Source organism: Onychostoma macrolepis, chromosome 07 (assembly GCF_012432095.1).
Source record: "Onychostoma macrolepis isolate SWU-2019 chromosome 07, ASM1243209v1, whole genome shotgun sequence".
Classification (NCBI taxonomy): domain Eukaryota; kingdom Metazoa; phylum Chordata; class Actinopteri; order Cypriniformes; family Cyprinidae; genus Onychostoma; species Onychostoma macrolepis.
The window spans coordinates 7,038,587-7,056,632 of NC_081161.1; the positions used below are offsets into that span (position 1 = coordinate 7,038,587).

Sequence of the window (18,046 nt, forward strand, 5' to 3'; positions counted from 1 at the left end):
TAAGTGAATGAAAAAAGCCTTTAAAGGCTTAAATCTGAAAATCACCATGTATAAAGTTATTGTCTCTCAAAAGAAAAAGTTGAGTTGAATCATTGAAACGAGTCATTTTTAAAACGAATCCCAAGCTGTTTCATGTTGACGTCAACATGAAACATTAGCATATTGCCCGTCCACTTGTTGCGCTCGCAGACCTGGGAAAACTTGATTTTCGCGTTGGTCTGAATGAAAATGCAAATTCATTCTTTGCCACTAGGTGCAGCTTTTGGAGCATTAAAAATAGCTGTTTCCCCGGTATCGCTGTACACAAAGCAGCACTGCACTCACAAATGCAAAGTCAAATGCTGCTTTATCAGGCATCACAGACATGATGAAATGGAAATAAAATCAACCAATCTGACCAATCACCGCAGATTAGCATCACGCAAAGGAGGGGTTTGGAAAAATGAATCGTTGAGCGAATCATTTGGGAGTCGTTGAGCAAATAAGGTAAAAAATAAATGCATATTATAAGACAATGAAAGTGTTTTTTGACCTTGAATTCATGTCAGCCTGTTGTTGGGGACTCCCAAAACCAAAATATGAACCTTTCATAACTCATAATAGGGGCACTTTAATGGTTTGTGTACTTTATGTGACTTCAAAGAAGACTATCAGACAATTTTATATGATCACCTGCAAATGAAATGGGATGTCAGACCATGCATTTTGTTGCAATTTCAATACTAACCAGATTTATTTACTCCTCCATTTTTTTTTAGCCCTTTTTACATACATTTGTGTAAATTTTGGACCTTATGCATAAGTATAATAGAGCTAGCTGTGGCAGCACTCAATCTATTAAAAAACACTGAAAATTACAAAGATCACTGCTGGCATTTTAGGGCAAGTCACTGCAAAGGCAGATATATTCAACAGACTTAATCAAAAAGAACTAAAAATCGTATTGCGTACTGTTTGTTTATGTAGGTCATTAATATGCCGCTCTTTCCATATTCATGTCAGCCAACAATTGGGGACACCAATGTCTGTGACCTGTGCAAAGCTGCCTCTATTTTTGCAGTGCTTGATCAGCCCACACAGTCAAATAATAGACACAGCAGATGCTATGGCTTACCTGATGGAAAAACTCCATGTCAATGTCAGCCTCTGCCTTCCAGGATTTATCATCGGCTGCAGTCAAAGAAGCAGAGGTTAAACAGTGCAGGAAAATCTGCACAGAACAGGGCATGATACTTTTTAACATGTACAGATACCTGAAGCATTCTCCTGAAATATGACCTTGGTTCCTTTGAGAAAGTTTTTTCCAATAATAAAGACTTCACTCCCCCCTTTAACCGAACAGCTGTGCAAACTCTTCTTGAGAATCTCAGGTACTCCTGCAGGCTGGGCTATAAAAACAGGACCAATCGGAGAAAGAGAGAAAGCGACCATTAGGATACACAGCCAGGTAACAATGTTTCTGTGCAGCAGACCATGACTAAATATTTAGTTTCCGCACATCTGACATTATGTGCGGGTCAATAAAGCCATACAGTCAAATCAGCTTGTGACTAGTGAAAAGCCTGGTTGTTTTTGCTTTGTATCCACACATGGAAACCATGAAGGAACATGGGTATTATGCTGGTAATGCATGGTAAGTAGGCAAGCTTTTTTGCTATTTAATGCTGTGGTACAATTGCTTCATTTATTATAATTGAATTAGTATAAACTTATCAATCGATTAAAAATCTGAATCAAAAATTAATTACATGATAATCAAATTAATTGCAATTAATCGTTAACATACATGTTGTATTGTGTCTGCATTATTTACTTTAGTATCAACTGTTCTTCAGCATTTTACGCTAAGTGTTCCACATCTTTAAGACTGATGGATCAGCTGCAGTGAATGGGTGCCGTCAGAATGAGTGTCCAAAAAGCATAACAATAATCCACAAGTAATCCATGGTACTCAAATTCATCAATTAACGTCTTGTGAAGTGAAAAGCTGCATGTTTGTAAGAAACAAATGAATCATTATGACATTTTTTCTATTTTATTTAAACCATCATTTTGGGCCAAAATATCCATAACCCTTCATCCAGTGAAAACATCCAACCCCACCAAAATCTGCCAACATATTGGTTTAGAACAGTTTTCACTTGTAAAAGTGCTTGATCTGTGCATATTTCTCCCCTGATTCAGACGAAACAATTTATATTATGGCAATATTATGGCTAGAGGAGTCATACTTTAGCCGCAAACAGCGGTTTGAAGCTAAAAATTTGTTAATGCTTTTTACTTCACAAGACATTAATTGATGGACTGGAATGGTGTGGATTACTTGTGGATTATTGTGATGCTTTTATCATCTGTTTGGTCTCTCATTCTGACGGCACCCATTCACTGCAGAGGATCCATTGGTGAGCAAGTGATGTAATGCTACATTTCTCAGATGTAGCATTACAGATGAAGAAACAAACTCATCTACATCTTGGCTTGGATGGCCTGTTAGGGTGAGTAAATTTTCAACAAATGTTCATTTTTGGATGTACTATTCCTTTAGAATCTTAATGCAAATGTGTTTTCTGTCCTTATTAACACAATCAAAATCATTTCTTGTGATAATCAGCAGAATGCTACAGATGGTTTCTGCAGAACTTAAATTACAATAAACCTGAAATACTCCTCTACTTGCTGATGACACAGAAATTCAATTTCAAAACAAAGTAGTGCAATTCACCACACACCTAGTAGCTCTCTTCAGTAGGCACCTGATGTTCTGCCTTGGATTCATTCTTTTTTATTTTTTTGGCTCTATGGCCTTAATAATATAAACATTCATTATCCCCCCTTCTAATCCCTACCTCTCCTATGTGATGAGAGCACCAGCTGGGCTCGCCAGCAGGGAGATGCTATGAATAACCCAAAGCCACTCACTGCACAGTATGGGAGACGACGAGGTCTGTAACGTGAGCACAGAGCCATCCGGGCGTGGGATGTTGACTCGAAACACCAGTCTGGCACGGGTGCTCTTCTTCTTAGATCCAGCCACCCCAATACGGGCCTCCACATCGGCATTCCTGAGCTTTAGGATCCCCACGCAGTCTACACTGTAGAGACACCCGAACATCAGCTGGTCATTGTCAATATCAATACTTCCACCAAATTTGTTCACTACAGCCTCTGAATGCAAAGCTTGAAAGTCTGATGCAATTCTACGAAGTTGACGTGTCGTTACATACGCCAGAATCATATTGCTGCTGGGATCCAGAGGCACTTCGATGACAGTGGTGCCTTCGATGTCCACTTCCCTACAGGCGGTTGTGTTACGGCCTGTAACTCTGCAAGCCTGGTAGAAGCCATGGGGCTTTACACGTCCAGCATCATTGCCCACAAAAATCTGCAGGACCACTGACTCCTTCACACCCTCAAGCTGCGAGGATCAAGAAACTTGCGGTTAACAAAGTAACATGCATCCTTTTATCAATAGTGAAAATTAAGAACCATAAGACACTCAGTTTTTTCCTCCACATATACTACGAATACATTTACATATTATGTACTTAATAAAAAACACATTAATTAAAACACATTTTAGGTTTAATATTAAGAAACGTGCATTGTGCACAAGTAATTATAATTTTTATATCAGTATAAGTCTCGAGTGATATGTTAGTAAACATGTTAATAGATTTGAACTATACTTAGTATGAAATAAAAGTATTTTAAGTTTTTACTAGGGATGAATAGTACTCTTCTAAAACCTGCTGTAGGTTATTCTGGTTTAAATAACTGTGTGACCCACCTTGATAGTTGGGAATCCCTGCTGTGTTCGGTCTTTCACAGACCCTCTGCTGCCTTCAGTCAGGTAACGCGCTCTATGCTGAGTCTCAGGCTGCACCACAATTTTCAATTCTTTCCCTTCACTTTTCTGAGGATACTGACAAGACAGTATCCCACCTTTAAGGCCAGAAGCTTTTGGTCCATCAGAGCTATGAAACAAAGATGGTGAACATCAGTTAAAAGCTACTTTAATTGCAGTTTGTGAACCTTAAATTTTTCCAGAAATAAACATTCACTATTAACTCTCTCTCCCAGACTTAAGGCTGGAAAATACTACATAATTTTTACCCAAATTAGTTACAGAAGACGTTAGTTACCAAAAATCGGAGATTTTTACTTAAATTAATCCAGTTGGAGGACCTCAAACATATGATATTTTGAGCCGAATTTTATTTTGTCACAGTGTGATCCTCAGTAGTGTTAAACTTAGTGTACGATGGCCAGTTTTTGTAACTATTAACAAAGTCACCAAAGGTGCACAATACCCTAACAATAATCTATTCAAATTTTAAAAGTCATGTCATATAATCCCATTTTTACTTTCTCTGAACAATAAAGGCAAAACTTGACCATCCCTGATACCACATGTACATCTCATCTATTTGATGTGTGTTTTCATCTGGAACACATGTTTTTAAGAAGTTCATGATTTAGAATGTATGCAAAACTCACTTTTTAATAATTTTTATCAGTTGTTTGAGCACGGAAGATGCTTTCCAGATGAAGTGCTCTTTAACAGACACCTTGGAGACGTATTTGTGCCAATCACTTTCATGTTCTAGAAAAGAGTTGCATGAACCCAGCTAACAGGGAACATTTTGCTTTGTAAACATTTAAAAAACTGGGTGTTTTGAACATTCATAGAACACTAAGAAACAACATTTTCATAACTTAATGGGAACGTTAGCCAAGTTATTAACAAACATTCTTTCAATAATGTTAATAGAAAGTTCATTCAAAGGTATCTGGTCTTTAATAATGTTCTCAAAACATTAGCAGAAAACTATCATTTAAACATTGTTTCATGAGTTCGCCTGCCCATTCAGCCCTGGCAGATAATGGTAAACGAACTTGGCTTGCTGTCCGCGAAGGAGGCTCAAACCCGAATCTCGGCTGGAACTCAGAGTAAGAACCCTTCCTATAATGGTAGTGTGGAGGAAAAGAGGAGGAGAAGGGGAGGTGGAGGAATGCCGGAAGAATTATCGCTGGAATGGAGCAATGACTGCTGCTCATATACGGTCATAGCGATGATTGACAGGACTGGATGATAAGGCTCCTCTCATACCTGCGTTGGGAACTTATTTCTGAATCATTTTAGTTGGACATTCGGTCCCACTTTATATTAAGTGGCCTTAACTACTATGTACTTATATCAAAACATAAGTGCAATTTACTTATTGTGTTCATATTGTATTGCAAAATACTTTTACTGCTACTGAGGTGGGATACAGGTAAGGTTTGGTGGTATGGGTAGGTTTAAGGGTGGGTTAAGGTGCAAGGGTTAGACTCAACAGTGTAATTATATATGTAATTACAAAACTTAATTACAGATGTAATTACATGCACATATTTTTTAAAACAAGTACAATGTAAAAACATGTATGTACACAATAAGTGCATTGTATCAAATTATTAATTGAAATGTAAGTACATAGTAGTTAAGGCCACTTAAGGCCACAATATACTTCAAACGAAGTTCGTTTTCATTCTTCTTTTGGGGGCAAAAAGAAGTTTGAAAAGGCTGAGCGACGGTATACTGTCTTCAAACATTCCAACACTCTCACGCTGCTGGAGGCGGGGCGTAGATTCATTTAAACATGTGTCGCGACGCTCGCGCATAGGCCCTAAACACTCTTTTATTAAACTGGATAAATTATTACACGTTTTTATATTTTATGTGTTGTCATAATTTTATAAAAACAAAGGTTTATTATTGTATGTTATTATTTTGGCATTTCATTTATTGTATACCTTTTAAATTCGCTTATTGAAAGAACAACAGCAGCAGCAGTATGGTGTAACATTTACTTGAAACGCATGTATTTGGTACTTGCTACATATCTTTACTCTTTCGTTTCATTCTTTTCATGGCTTTGGAAAACTTGCATCTGATGTTTTTCTACGTCGCTTTTTGCATAAACTCCGGGTCGTCGACACCAATTTCTCTCTAGGAATTAAATGCTTTCTCTGAATCTTTAAAGTCTCTCTGCGAGCGATCGTACAGGTGCAGATATATTTGTGGCAGCTCAGCTATTCGACACAGTGTTTTTATGTTACTAGTGACTTGGAGATGTTGTTCCCCTGCCTGACCTTTGTTGAATGAGAAATAAACCAGGAAAAAAATAAAAATTCGCGTCGGATTTCCAGAACACACCCACCGATTGCGTTATCGCCACGGACCAATAGTAGCTCAAAGGTGTTTAGGAGCCCAAACGAACTCCCCCAGAAAGTTCGCTTTGGTGAGCTGTTTCGAAATGACGTCATATCAGTTCGTTCTTAGATTTTGTTTGAAGTATATCGGGGCCTTCAATATAAAGTGGGATCAGACATTCTTTTAACATTTTTAACTGTTACTACTTAGTTTCAGATGGTTCTGAGAACATTCAAATGTAACATTCCTATAATGCTTGCAAAATTATAAAATGGAACATTCCCTTAATGTTGTCTCTAAGGCCCCGTTTACACCAGTGCGTTTTCGTTTTAAAACGCATAACTTTTTCTACGGTTACGCCTATTGTTTACACTACTCCGGTGTTTTCGAGGTTGAAACGGACCAAAACGGAGACTTTTTAAAATGATGGCGTGGCTGCCCACATTCGCTCTGCTCATTGTTGTACCCATAGATATGTATGGGTAGATTCCCCATTCGAACGCTCCAAGCACGTAGATGCGTCCACCATCCAAATAATAGGGCATCTACCTACACATATCTATGGTTGTACCTGCATGAATGGTCATGTGACATGCGTTTTCGGTTGTGTAGTGTAGATGGAGATCATTTCTGAAACGCAGCGGAAACGCCAGTGTAGACAAGGATTGTTTTCATTCTAAAACACTGTTTTAAAACGAAAACGCATTAGTGTATACGGGGCCGCTGGCTCCATGTTCACATAACTAAGAAAAAACGTTTAAAAAATGTTTAGAGGACCTTCAGAAATACCGTTTTAAGAAAGTTCTTAGCAGGGAAATGTTTCTAAAGACATGAGGGTGAGTAAATAACAGATTTTTCATTTTTGAGTGATCTATTCCTTTAATTTGATTCAGTATTTTGGTTCCTTCACATCAATCTCCAACAAAGAGGCACCAAAGGTTTTATGAATGCCATAAAGGCCCAAAGTGTATACTAAATGACTCGCCTTGCTTTGGAACAGCTCTTGCTGTCTGGGCCAAGTTGCGAGAGCACAAAGTGTGGACCTTTGGCACTATCTGCATCAAAGACATCCATGCTGGCCTCTTCAGCAGGGACCGGCTTTGGCCCGGGCTTCTGTCGCGGGGTGCACTTACGGGCCTTACGGGGAACTTCAGTGTTGTCATTGTAGGAGCTGGAGCTCACAATGCTGAAGTTGGACACCGAGTTTTCCATCCAGATGCTGTTACTCTGCTCCGATTCGAGAAGCAGCTCATCCTGGCAGGACATGTGGCTGTCATCGAAGAGGTCCTCGGGTGGAGGCGAGATGTTGAGGACAGACCGCTTGGAGGGTGTCATCTGGTGTTGCTGCTGGGTCTGCTGCCCACCTTTTTCTCGGCCAGAAAGCTTGTTTTCTGCAGCCAGAACCTCGGCTTTTCTTCGACTGCTAACATCTCCCGGCGTGCTGCTTTCATGCACGGCGATCCGCTCTGAAGCTGAGGTGGAAGAGGTGGGAAAAGCACTGCGAGGACTTCCCATGCTCGTAGCAGAAGAGGCGGATGAGGCATCTGCAGTGTGTACAATTAGACAGTGAATAAAGGCATTGACAAGGGTATTAACATGACCCAACAGTCCCAGTCAAGTCAAGACATTTCTCATGATTGCTTTTTATCTTTTCTTTCCAATAGCTCCTGTTTTTAATCTTTCAGAGAGCATTATCTATCATTAGGGCAAATGACAAAAAGCAGTTGAAATGCTGTGGAAATGAATCAACAAACAACGGGAGCAAAATGATCATGCTGAATAACATCTGTGAAAAAAGAAAAACAAGCATTTCATGTAGAGCTACTGCAGAGCAGGGCATGAGATCACTCTCCAAGACATTACGCACAGCCCTCTAGCCATAATATCCTCTCATGTCTTGGGTTTTATTTAAGCATACATTGGAAATCTACAGTAAATGAGCTCTTGCATATGACCCTCAAAAACTGTTACATGGCATATGTTTCAATATTTATTCCAGTTGAGGGTCTACATCTCTCATCCAGATGTGTCAAATGATGCAAGCAAATTCTTATACAAATTTGCACAAATTTTGATGGGAGTGAGCATAGCCACAGAAACAACATAAACCAGTGTCTGACCTATGAAGCAGAAAACTGCAGAGCATTTTGTATGCAGACACTCCCTGCTTCAGAGAGAAATTCCTGGAATGAAAATGAGACAACCAATGAGTAATAAAAGCTGACCATTAAAATATATTAAAATGAAGAAAGGCTTTGTTCAATTTTACTTGTTTGTTTTTAGTGCATCTAATGGCATTCTGTATTAATTTGCCTTGAAAATCAAGTTACACAACATCCACACCTCATTTAAACAAATGGATGAGGTAAAGCATTCATATACAGTAGTTGGTCCCACTTTATATTAGGTGGCCTTAACTACTATGTACTTACATTTAAATTAATAATTTGATACAATGCACTTATTGTGTACATACAAGTTTTTACATTGCACATTTTTTTTAAAATACCTATATGTAGTTACATCTGTAATTCATTTCTGTAATTACATTTATAATTACACTGTTGACCCATCCCTTACACCTTAACCCACCCTTAAACCTTCCCATACCACCAAACCTGTCCCTAATCTTACCCATATCCCACCTCAATAGCAGCAAAAGTGTTTTGAAATACAATATGACCACAATAAGTACATTGTACTTATTTTTTGATGCAAGTACATAGTAGTTAAGGCCTCCTAATATAAAGTGTGACCCAGTAGTTTTAAAGAAGGTACATGAATCCTGTCGGTGGAATAAGACCTATTCAATAATTTTGTTTGTTTCGCATTAATGTGCATATTAGAAAATAAAAAGAAATTGAAAAATAATTTATTAAAAGGATAGTTCTCCCCAAAATAAATCATAATTTTACTTATAACACTTACGTGTATCTTCAAAATGTTTTTTTGTTTTTTTTAATATTTTCTCATAATTTTTTTGTCCATCCATTGAAAACCCACACAACCAAAATTGTTGATGGTTCAAAAAGTTCAGTCCATTACAGTTGGCAAAAATATAACTTTTTTTTTATTTTTTTTATTAAACTAAACGAGCAAGCCCAGCTCAGGTAACAAAAAGTAACGCGAAAAAAAGCATCACTTTTAAAAGTAACTTTCCTCAACACTGCATATGAATTGAGCTGTTAAATCAAAGTCCTCTGAAGAAACATGACTGCTTTATATAATGAACAGATTTAATTTAGAATTTAGAACAATTTTAGGCTTTTTTTTCATGTTAAGCATGCACGTTCAGCTTCTATTTACCATATTTGATGAGCTTTTTGCACGTGCACTGATAAATGTTTATATGTAAATAAAAGCCTAACTTAAATCTGTATATCATACACGATCGTGCCTTTTTTGAAGACTTTGAAGATTAGACCGCTTGACTCATATGGATTACAAAATGATGTGCAAAAATGAATTTTAAAAAAGTATCCTCATTTGTGTTTCAAAAATGTTGTTGAATATCTACTTTTCGTTTTTAGGTGAACTAACTCTTTAAACCTTATGCAGTCTCAATATTTCTTTAACATTTATCTGTTGTACTGCACAGGGTTCCCACACCTTGGTTAACTTCAAATTCAAGGACCTTTCAAGGACTTTCCAGGTCCAATACCCTCAAATTCAAGGACTTAATGTGGGGACACATTTCAAGTGAGAGCAAAGGTTACATCGCGTCACCTTGTAAGATACATTGTTACAGTTTTCATGTGTCAAACACAACTATGCAAAAAAGCAAATTTATTTTTTTTTGCATTTATTTTTGGCCATATGACAGAAATCTGATATTTGTCGTATTTCTGTTTTGCATAAAATTGAATAATATTTGGTACATACTATACTGTATTCTAAAATGATCTGATATTAACTTTTGCATGGATTTTATTGAAAAGAGCTTAGGCTCATGTAACCAGAAGTTTTAAGATATATGAATATGCTTTTAAGTTTTTCTTGCCTCATGGCTTTACATTATCTTAACAAGCAAAGCAATTCAACATTACATCCTTTGGATCTCTGGCAAGCCATTCTTTGTAATCTTCTTTGGTGAGCCAAATATCTTGAAACTTGCATTTTCCAGTCATCACGTTTCAGCCTATTTTTGCAATATTTCACGGTGCGTCTGTGAAACGCTGAGGTACCATCTTAGTAGTTTTGTGTGCATGTGAACGTCATGGCAACGAACAACACAAAGTACCTCACGTGGGAAACACTTAACGTAACGCATAAATGTGCAACGTAAATCAAGCAAGCTAGTATGCATATGCCACAAAGTGTTGGCGAAATAATAATAATAATATGGAATTTTCAAGGACCTGTATCTATGTTTGTTTATTTTCAAAAACTTTCCAGGGCCTTGAAAATTTTAATCAGATTCACAAACTTTCAAGGATTTCAAGGACCCGTGGGAACCCTGACTGCAAGATGATGAAATGGATGAAATGAAAGTGCTTTGAGGCCAAGCACCAAAAGGAGCTGATGCACATTGCAAAACTGGGATGGTTCATGATTTCAGCAATCTAGATCAACATTTCAGCAATTTAGATCTTCAACCACCAAACCACACTGTCAAACTCTGCAGCTGCCGAGACTGCTGAACAAGACAAGGGCATCACAGAAACAGCCAGATGGGTTGAATACAAAAATAAAAAATAAAAAAAGATAGCTTTTGTTTATCATACTCTGAAGATAGTCCATTTTAAGCGGGATTGGATTGGTATTTTAGGATTTGTCACTAAGTGAGATCCTCAGAATAGTGTCTTCTTGATTCAAGAAAGGGTTGAAAAGAATTTGAGATATTTAAAAAATAAATAAAATTCTACAAAGAAAAAGCCTATATGGCCGGCCATGGAAAAACTGATATTGTTGGATTTGGTTGGTGGATCTGTCACCAAACCTTTCAATAGGCCTTTCAAAACCATCCTCTAAGCAGTTCTAAGAGCCGCTACAGACTCAGCCAGACGAACAATAAGAAACATAACGTGCATATCTACCTATGAAGCTTGGCTCCTTTGTTTGAAAAAAAGCCTATGAACCAATACAATATGAATGATGTAATTTGAATGAGATATTGAGTCCACTGAATAATGGGGTGAGCTTGACTCCCCCTCCTTTTAAAACAAACTCAAATTCTGTATGGTGCCATCTCAGAACAAATACCTTATGAAATGGATTCTGCATTGTAATCATATCCATTAAACGTTTATTTGTGGGTCGCTTATGCCTCTAAAAAAAATGGCTGTGGAAGAATGTTACATAAAAACACCATCATCAGTCGGATGACAGTGTTTACATTTGGAAGACTGTAGTCTAGGCTAATCTGGCCACATTCTAGTCCTCCCCAGTCCAGTCTTCCCATTCCAAATGCTCAAATATGTGAGATTAATGCCCTGTTGCAACAACCAGCATTATACTAACACTGTTTCGCAACTTGATTCATGAATGAAAACATTCTGAAAGAAATTTAGGAGAACTTCATTGCTGTGTCCTTTAAATTAGGATGCTTATCAATCATGTGCTTAACAAGGCATCCAAATGGAATTTCTTTGAAAATGAAAATATTAAAAGGTGAACAACACAAATGAAAATGTATTTTAAAAAATAATCCTAAACAAACGTCATAGTCAAACATATGGCAGTCAAATGTGCACAAAACAAAACCATGAAAAACTTCTACCTTTCATAGAAGTACAGTATAGTTTGGTGCATTTGTCAACGTGGAATACTTTAGAATTTAATACATATACAGCAAAGACTGACAACAATATTCAGATTAAAAGACAACTAATCCTCACTAATATTATCAATTTAACTGACACTATTGGATGAGAACAACATTGCAAATGAATCGAACTGGATAATGACACTATTATCTTCTGCTTACTGCTGAATTAAACTCGTTTCGTGTCATTTATGAACTTACTTATCATTAACTCTATTGAAATGAATTGAACTAAACTAAACTGATCTTCTGCAGATCTGCTTTATAGCTGAAATGGTTTCATAACCGATGCATTTTACAACAGTAACACTTATTTCCTTTTCATTAATGTGAAACTTTCAAACAGTATGGTATAAAGCACTATATAATGTGACTTCCCATCCTTTCACCATCCTCACCATTTAGCATGAAACCATGATGGCTCATATGCAAATCATAATGGTAGAGGATGCATCCACAATAGTTTAGTTTCTACACTATATGGCTGGTCTAAAGACAAGACATGTGTAAACAGAACTGATTCAGATAACAACATCGATTATACAGCAACAGTAACAAAACCTGGTTGACATCATAACAATAATACTCACACATAAATCAGAGAGAATGATTTGCACCCACCTTCAGCATTTATCCCAAAACATGAAACTGACAAGCTTTATTTATACTTTCCTCGCTATTTATGCCTTATGCATATCCTCATTTATAAGATTTGTTGTTGTGTCTCACAACATAAACAGTTTAAATGAATTATTTTAATGGGATTGATCAAACGGCTGCATAAATGTGGCATGATAAACAAGAGGACACCTGCATGCACAGGAAGTGTGGTCAAGCCGTAGATAATTAAATCAGGAAGAAATCTTTCCATGTGCGAAATACTGTCTGACATGTGACAATAATAGTAACCACAAACCATTGTCTATTCAATATACTGAAATCGTCCTTCCTGATCAGCTGAACCAAATCAACTGGTGGGTGAGACATTTTGATTTTGAGTCAAAGGCATCAAATGCATTTTTCAGATCTTATGCAGTCATATGCATAAAAAAAAAAAGTCAAATATTTGTAAAACTGATTATTTTCATTCTCCGTCACATCAAGACAAGGGAGAAACGATTTGCCAGTTTGACATCTGATACAGTGACATTTGAGTCATCTGCACCTATGTTTGTGCAGAATTTTTAATGAAATTAATTGAAACCCTGTTCTGGCGGAGGACTACAAAGCCAGAGTTTTTCATTATGCATCATGTTGCAAACTCTTGGCAGGCGTGCAACAATACAGACACTGAAACACAGAGCGTCTGTCTCTTCTGCTTCTTTAAGGTGGCTAAAAGTGGCTGCAAATCAACTTTCTATGTACAGTGGGTCCAGTGAAGTCCAGTGTAACATCAACTTTGACAGGAATTTGGGAACGTTGTCTAACGCAGGTCAGACAAACTCAACAGAGTCAAAAGATTCATATTCATTAGATGATAAATCAGAGTTAGATAACAGATAGTGTATTCAACTTTGGACAATCTGTGTCAGAGTTACAAGACCCCCTCTGATTCATTAGTCAGGCCTGCATGCATGTTTTTGACCGCACTGTACTCTTTACTCGGCAAATGGCCAACTTAACACAGCAACCTGAGTGTGTTGTGTTGTGTTATACTGAGCCCTCAGAGCTTTCACTATTGATAGAAACTGTAACACAAGCCAACAGGGGCCCCGAGGGGCCAAACTAAAATGTAATCTGAATTCACCAATGGAGGACACACATTCCTGCAGGGGGGCAGTGAGAGAATTGCACTTTTATTGATTTAGGCAGCAGAATTATTGCAGTTGATTCCATCTCAGAAGAAAAGTAAACATTTAAATTAAATTAGATGGGGAAAAAAAGTTTAAAAATAATAGTAACAGAATCACGACTTGGGTCAAGAAAGTCATCCTGACTCAATATTAGATAGACCCATGGTCACATCAGAGGGTCCCACGACAGACTGAAAGATCAGTTTGGGTTTAGGAGGCAGGCTGGGGGTAGAACAGAGAGGGGCAAAATGAACTAATCTGGTCAAAGGTTTGGAATAATTCAGATTTATTACTGTTTTTGAAAGTAGTCTCTTATGCTGACCAAGGCTGCATTTATTTGATCAAAAATACAGTAAAATCTGTAATAATTTAAAATATTATTACAATTGAAAAGAACTTTCAGCATCATTACTTCAGTCTTCAGTGTCACATGATCCTTCAGAATTCATTCTAATACGCTGATTTGCTGCTCAAGAAACATTTCTTATTATCAATGTTGAAAACTTTATTATCAGTTTTGTCGTTTAATATTTATGTGAAAACTGTAATGCACTACTTCAAAAGTCTGGGGCAAGAAATTAAATTAAGGGAAAATTAAATTGATTATTTTTTTTTTATTTATCATTTTTGATCACTTTCTATTCATCAAAGAATCCTGAAAAAATGTATCACAATTTCCATAAACATATTAATCAGCACAACTGCTTTCAACTGCTTTAAATAGTTTGTTTGTTTCTGTAATAATATTACTTTTCTTTTTACTGTATTTTTGATACTATTGAAAAGGCTTCTTTTCGAATGCGTGAAAAATCTTAATTATTCCAAACTTTTGACCATTAGCGTATATTCCAGTTAATTCATATGTTGAGCCTCAAAATATACATTTTGATGAACAGATAAACATCCAGAATGTTTCGTTAAAACACATGGGCAAACTAAATTAAAAACCTTACTTTACATTATAATTAAAAATGATTTACTGGCCCATTATTTTTCACAAGTATGAAAACCACATGAAAAGTTATCTTGAGAAATGAACAATACCTTGCATGTATGTTTTGTTATTATTCAGTGTAAAAGAGAAGATAATAAAGGTAATAAAAAGCTAGGGTTATAAACAAGACGATGATACAGTTGAACCCAAAATATTCACACTCAACAGCGGGAAGACAATATTTGAAGGGACGTGAATGTGACAAAAGAGTCGTCCCTCACAAAACAATATAAAACAAAACAAATAAATAAATAAACAAAACAAAACCACAAAACTACAAGCAAACAAAGAAAAACAAATGCCAAACAGGTCAAACAAATAGAAAATCCCAGAGCACTTGTTTAATTGCTAAGGACATATTCACAAATAAACAATAGAATTATACACAAATAAAATATGAATTAAACTAGAAGAGAAAATAGCCAGAATAAGCAAGTTCAATTTGCAGTGAAACCTAAAATCCCACAATGAAATTCATTTAAGCTGGAAAATACGTCACCTTCCTTCAGCTGCAGCCAGCATGTCCTGCCTCGTCAGAGGGATGCATTTGGCTGCAGTTAGGTACAGATGTCCAAAGGCAACAGACTTCTGGCTTACAGAAACTCACCCTAAACCTGGGCACTTTGATAAGGGGCAGAGTAAAAGAAACTAAAGTGAATTGCATTTTGAATGTACAAATAGGAAGTCAAAATAAAAGTTCTGAGGAGTGTTTTCACTGTGGACAGATTCTTTCCTCAGTGTTCAATGCAAGTCAGGAGAAATTGTAATGATTGCCAATTATACATGCATTATACATAAATATGTTTTGCATATAGAATTTCTGAATACATTTTGTATATGTTAATACAGATTGGAATTTTATACCAAAAGAAAAATCTAAAATTCCTACTGTAATTTTATACCAAACAGATTTTATACTGAACAGATTTTCTTATTTAGGTTTTTATTTATTTTAATGTATGTATGTTTGTTTGTTTGTTTAAATAATTTCAGGATTTTTTTGTTTGTTTGTTTGTTTGTTTTGTTTTTGCTTTTTCTGTGCAAAATTGTAAATTTGGCATTTAGAGGCACTGAGCCAATTATGTTCATTCACAAAGCTAGAACAATGCTGGAGGGCCAAATGGAATTAAAGTAAGACTTGCAAAATTATTTTTATGTGTTATTATTATTATTATTATTATTATTATTATTAATGTTGAGTATGTTAAATACCAAGTAAAAAAAAAATGCTTTTGATTTAAATGTAATTAAAAACTGATATTTAATTACTATTTGCAAAAAACATTTGCTACTCTGATGCCCCAATAAAAGTTTTGTTTTCTCTGAAATATCTTTTTTCCCACATAAATTTTTTTTTTATATTTTTTTTTTTTATGGTTTTCCTTCTTTTTTTTTCCGGCAAGGCCCAAGGAACAAGATTATGTTTAGACCACAAACCCAATCTATATGCAATCAGATATATTTTCCTGATTATTATTATTTTAATATTTAAAATTAAAACAGCTTTCTGTGCTTAAATGTCCCTATTTTCTGGTGCTATTGTGAACAATTCATTGCATTCGGTGCATGTTACTCCAAAAAAAGAAATTTGTCTGTGTTCTTTTATCAAAAGCTTGCTCCACCTCTGAAACGACTTTCCTCTGATTTCATCACACCCTCCTCTCAAACCACCTGTCATATCAAGACCATTTTTCTTGAACCAAATTAATCGACCAAAAATGTGGGCAGGTGAATAGGCATCACGATGCAGGCCTTAGCTCCAGTCTTCAGCATCTGAGAGGAAAGATGGTTTAAAATACGAAAACAAAGCTTACCTGCGGCGAGAGCCGTCGACGGCGGAGGTCCTGCCTCTCCACCACTTTTTTGACTCATAGCGGCTGCGTTCTGCTCTCTAGAAGATGGCAGCTGCAGCTCTTTCGGGAGAAGATCATATACAGATTCTAGAGGGAATCAGACAGAGAAATCTATTAAGTCTCAGACAGTAAAACGCACCAAGTCAAAATAGCCTTGCACAGATTTCTTTGTGGCAACTGATATATGCAGTGAATTTCCAATATCTCATTTCAAGTGGATTATCGCCAGGCAGGGGTGATAATCAGCACACCATTTATTTCAGTACTTTTCCATGACCATAAAAGTCGTCTACATCTGTCAGTCCAATTCCAGGTATACAGTGTCTTTCTGAACCCCACACGGCCTGGCCATTGACCTGCCTGGCCATCAACATGGAAAAAGTCCTGACTGCTTATTTTACTCCAATAGTAAGTGATAAATACCATTTTTGGCATGCCAGAGGCCTTAGTCACTGCTCTGTGATTGTAGTGGGTTATTTTAACAGAACAAGAACACAATGCCTTCAAACCTTGCTCGCTATTCTGATGAGTACAACTTTGAAAACAAGGCTGCTAAAAGGGATTTGAGAAGTTGGGAGGTGGTTTTCACTGATCCCAGCAGTTAGGCCATATCAAGCACAAAAAAATGAATAAAATAAATGAATATAACCATCACCCATCTGTGCAGAGACAAGCTCCTCAAATCCTTCATTCTGTACCTTGTCATTTATCATTGGGTCTGAATGAGATTATAATGTTTCAGAACAGATCATCTCTCACATCTCTCTCAGAGATTATTTGCCACACCTGCCAACAGCAGGTGAATGGAGAAAATTCGAACCTAAGTGAGAGACGATGCCATATTTAATTAAATGTGAATAAAAATGAGGCTGTGAACGATGCAAATACAATGTGATCAGTAGGTTGTGCTGTCTTAATGTTACAGGTCAGGGATGTACAAAATATTTTGTCATCCAAACACCTTCAACAAAAATTGTTTTCTCAAAGTTCCCCCTGAGATTATTTTTATTATTATTACTAAGTTAATACTTTAACAACACATTTACATGTTCACAGTTCTCTGATGTCAGCTAAAGGTCATGATATGCAGTTAAACAAATAAAATATTTCAAATTTTTCTTTGAGTTTTATTTGAATTGTTTTTATTTTTAAGTCACTGATTCATAGCATTAGGCGGCAGAATTTGTTTAAAAACAAAACTTACATTGTCATTAGTTGTGTATTGAAATTGCAATTTGAACTGCAATGTGATAAACACTTACACCTCTCATATTGCTGCTGCTGAGACATCCAGGCATAAAGAATGCCACACTTTGATGCTAATAGAAATAGTTGCTTTTTAAGGCTGTTCACACTTGGCTTCAATTTTTACAAGAACCAAATAAGACTGAACAGAGTCTTTGCATTGACTACTTTGTAGCTGGACATTAAATTGGATCTTGTGAT

General features: G+C 36.5%; 1 protein-coding gene across 5 annotated transcripts in view; it reads right to left on the minus strand.

The window, feature by feature from the left end:
* Nucleotides 1-18,046, minus strand: part of nfat5b (nuclear factor of activated T cells 5b) — a 48,684-nt gene that overhangs the window by 8,825 nt on the left and 21,813 nt on the right. The window contains exons 2-9 of one of the 5 annotated variants that reach the window (XM_058781588.1): nt 15,247-16,687; nt 8,317-8,379; nt 7,182-7,740; nt 3,788-3,974; nt 3,225-3,415; nt 2,920-3,092; nt 1,254-1,388; nt 1,115-1,170 (exon numbers count right to left, since the gene is read on the minus strand). In XM_058781588.1, the coding sequence (XP_058637571.1) occupies nt 1,115-1,170; nt 1,254-1,388; nt 2,920-3,092; nt 3,225-3,415; nt 3,788-3,974; nt 7,182-7,711 (1,272 nt within the window). In that variant the 5' untranslated portion in view covers nt 7,712-7,740; nt 8,317-8,379; nt 15,247-16,687. Of the gene's footprint in view, nt 1-1,114; nt 1,171-1,253; nt 1,389-2,919; nt 3,093-3,224; nt 3,416-3,787; nt 3,975-7,181; nt 16,690-18,046 lie in introns of those variants that run through there. The other 4 variants (XM_058781584.1, XM_058781587.1, XM_058781585.1 and 1 more) reach the window with 4 other exon arrangements.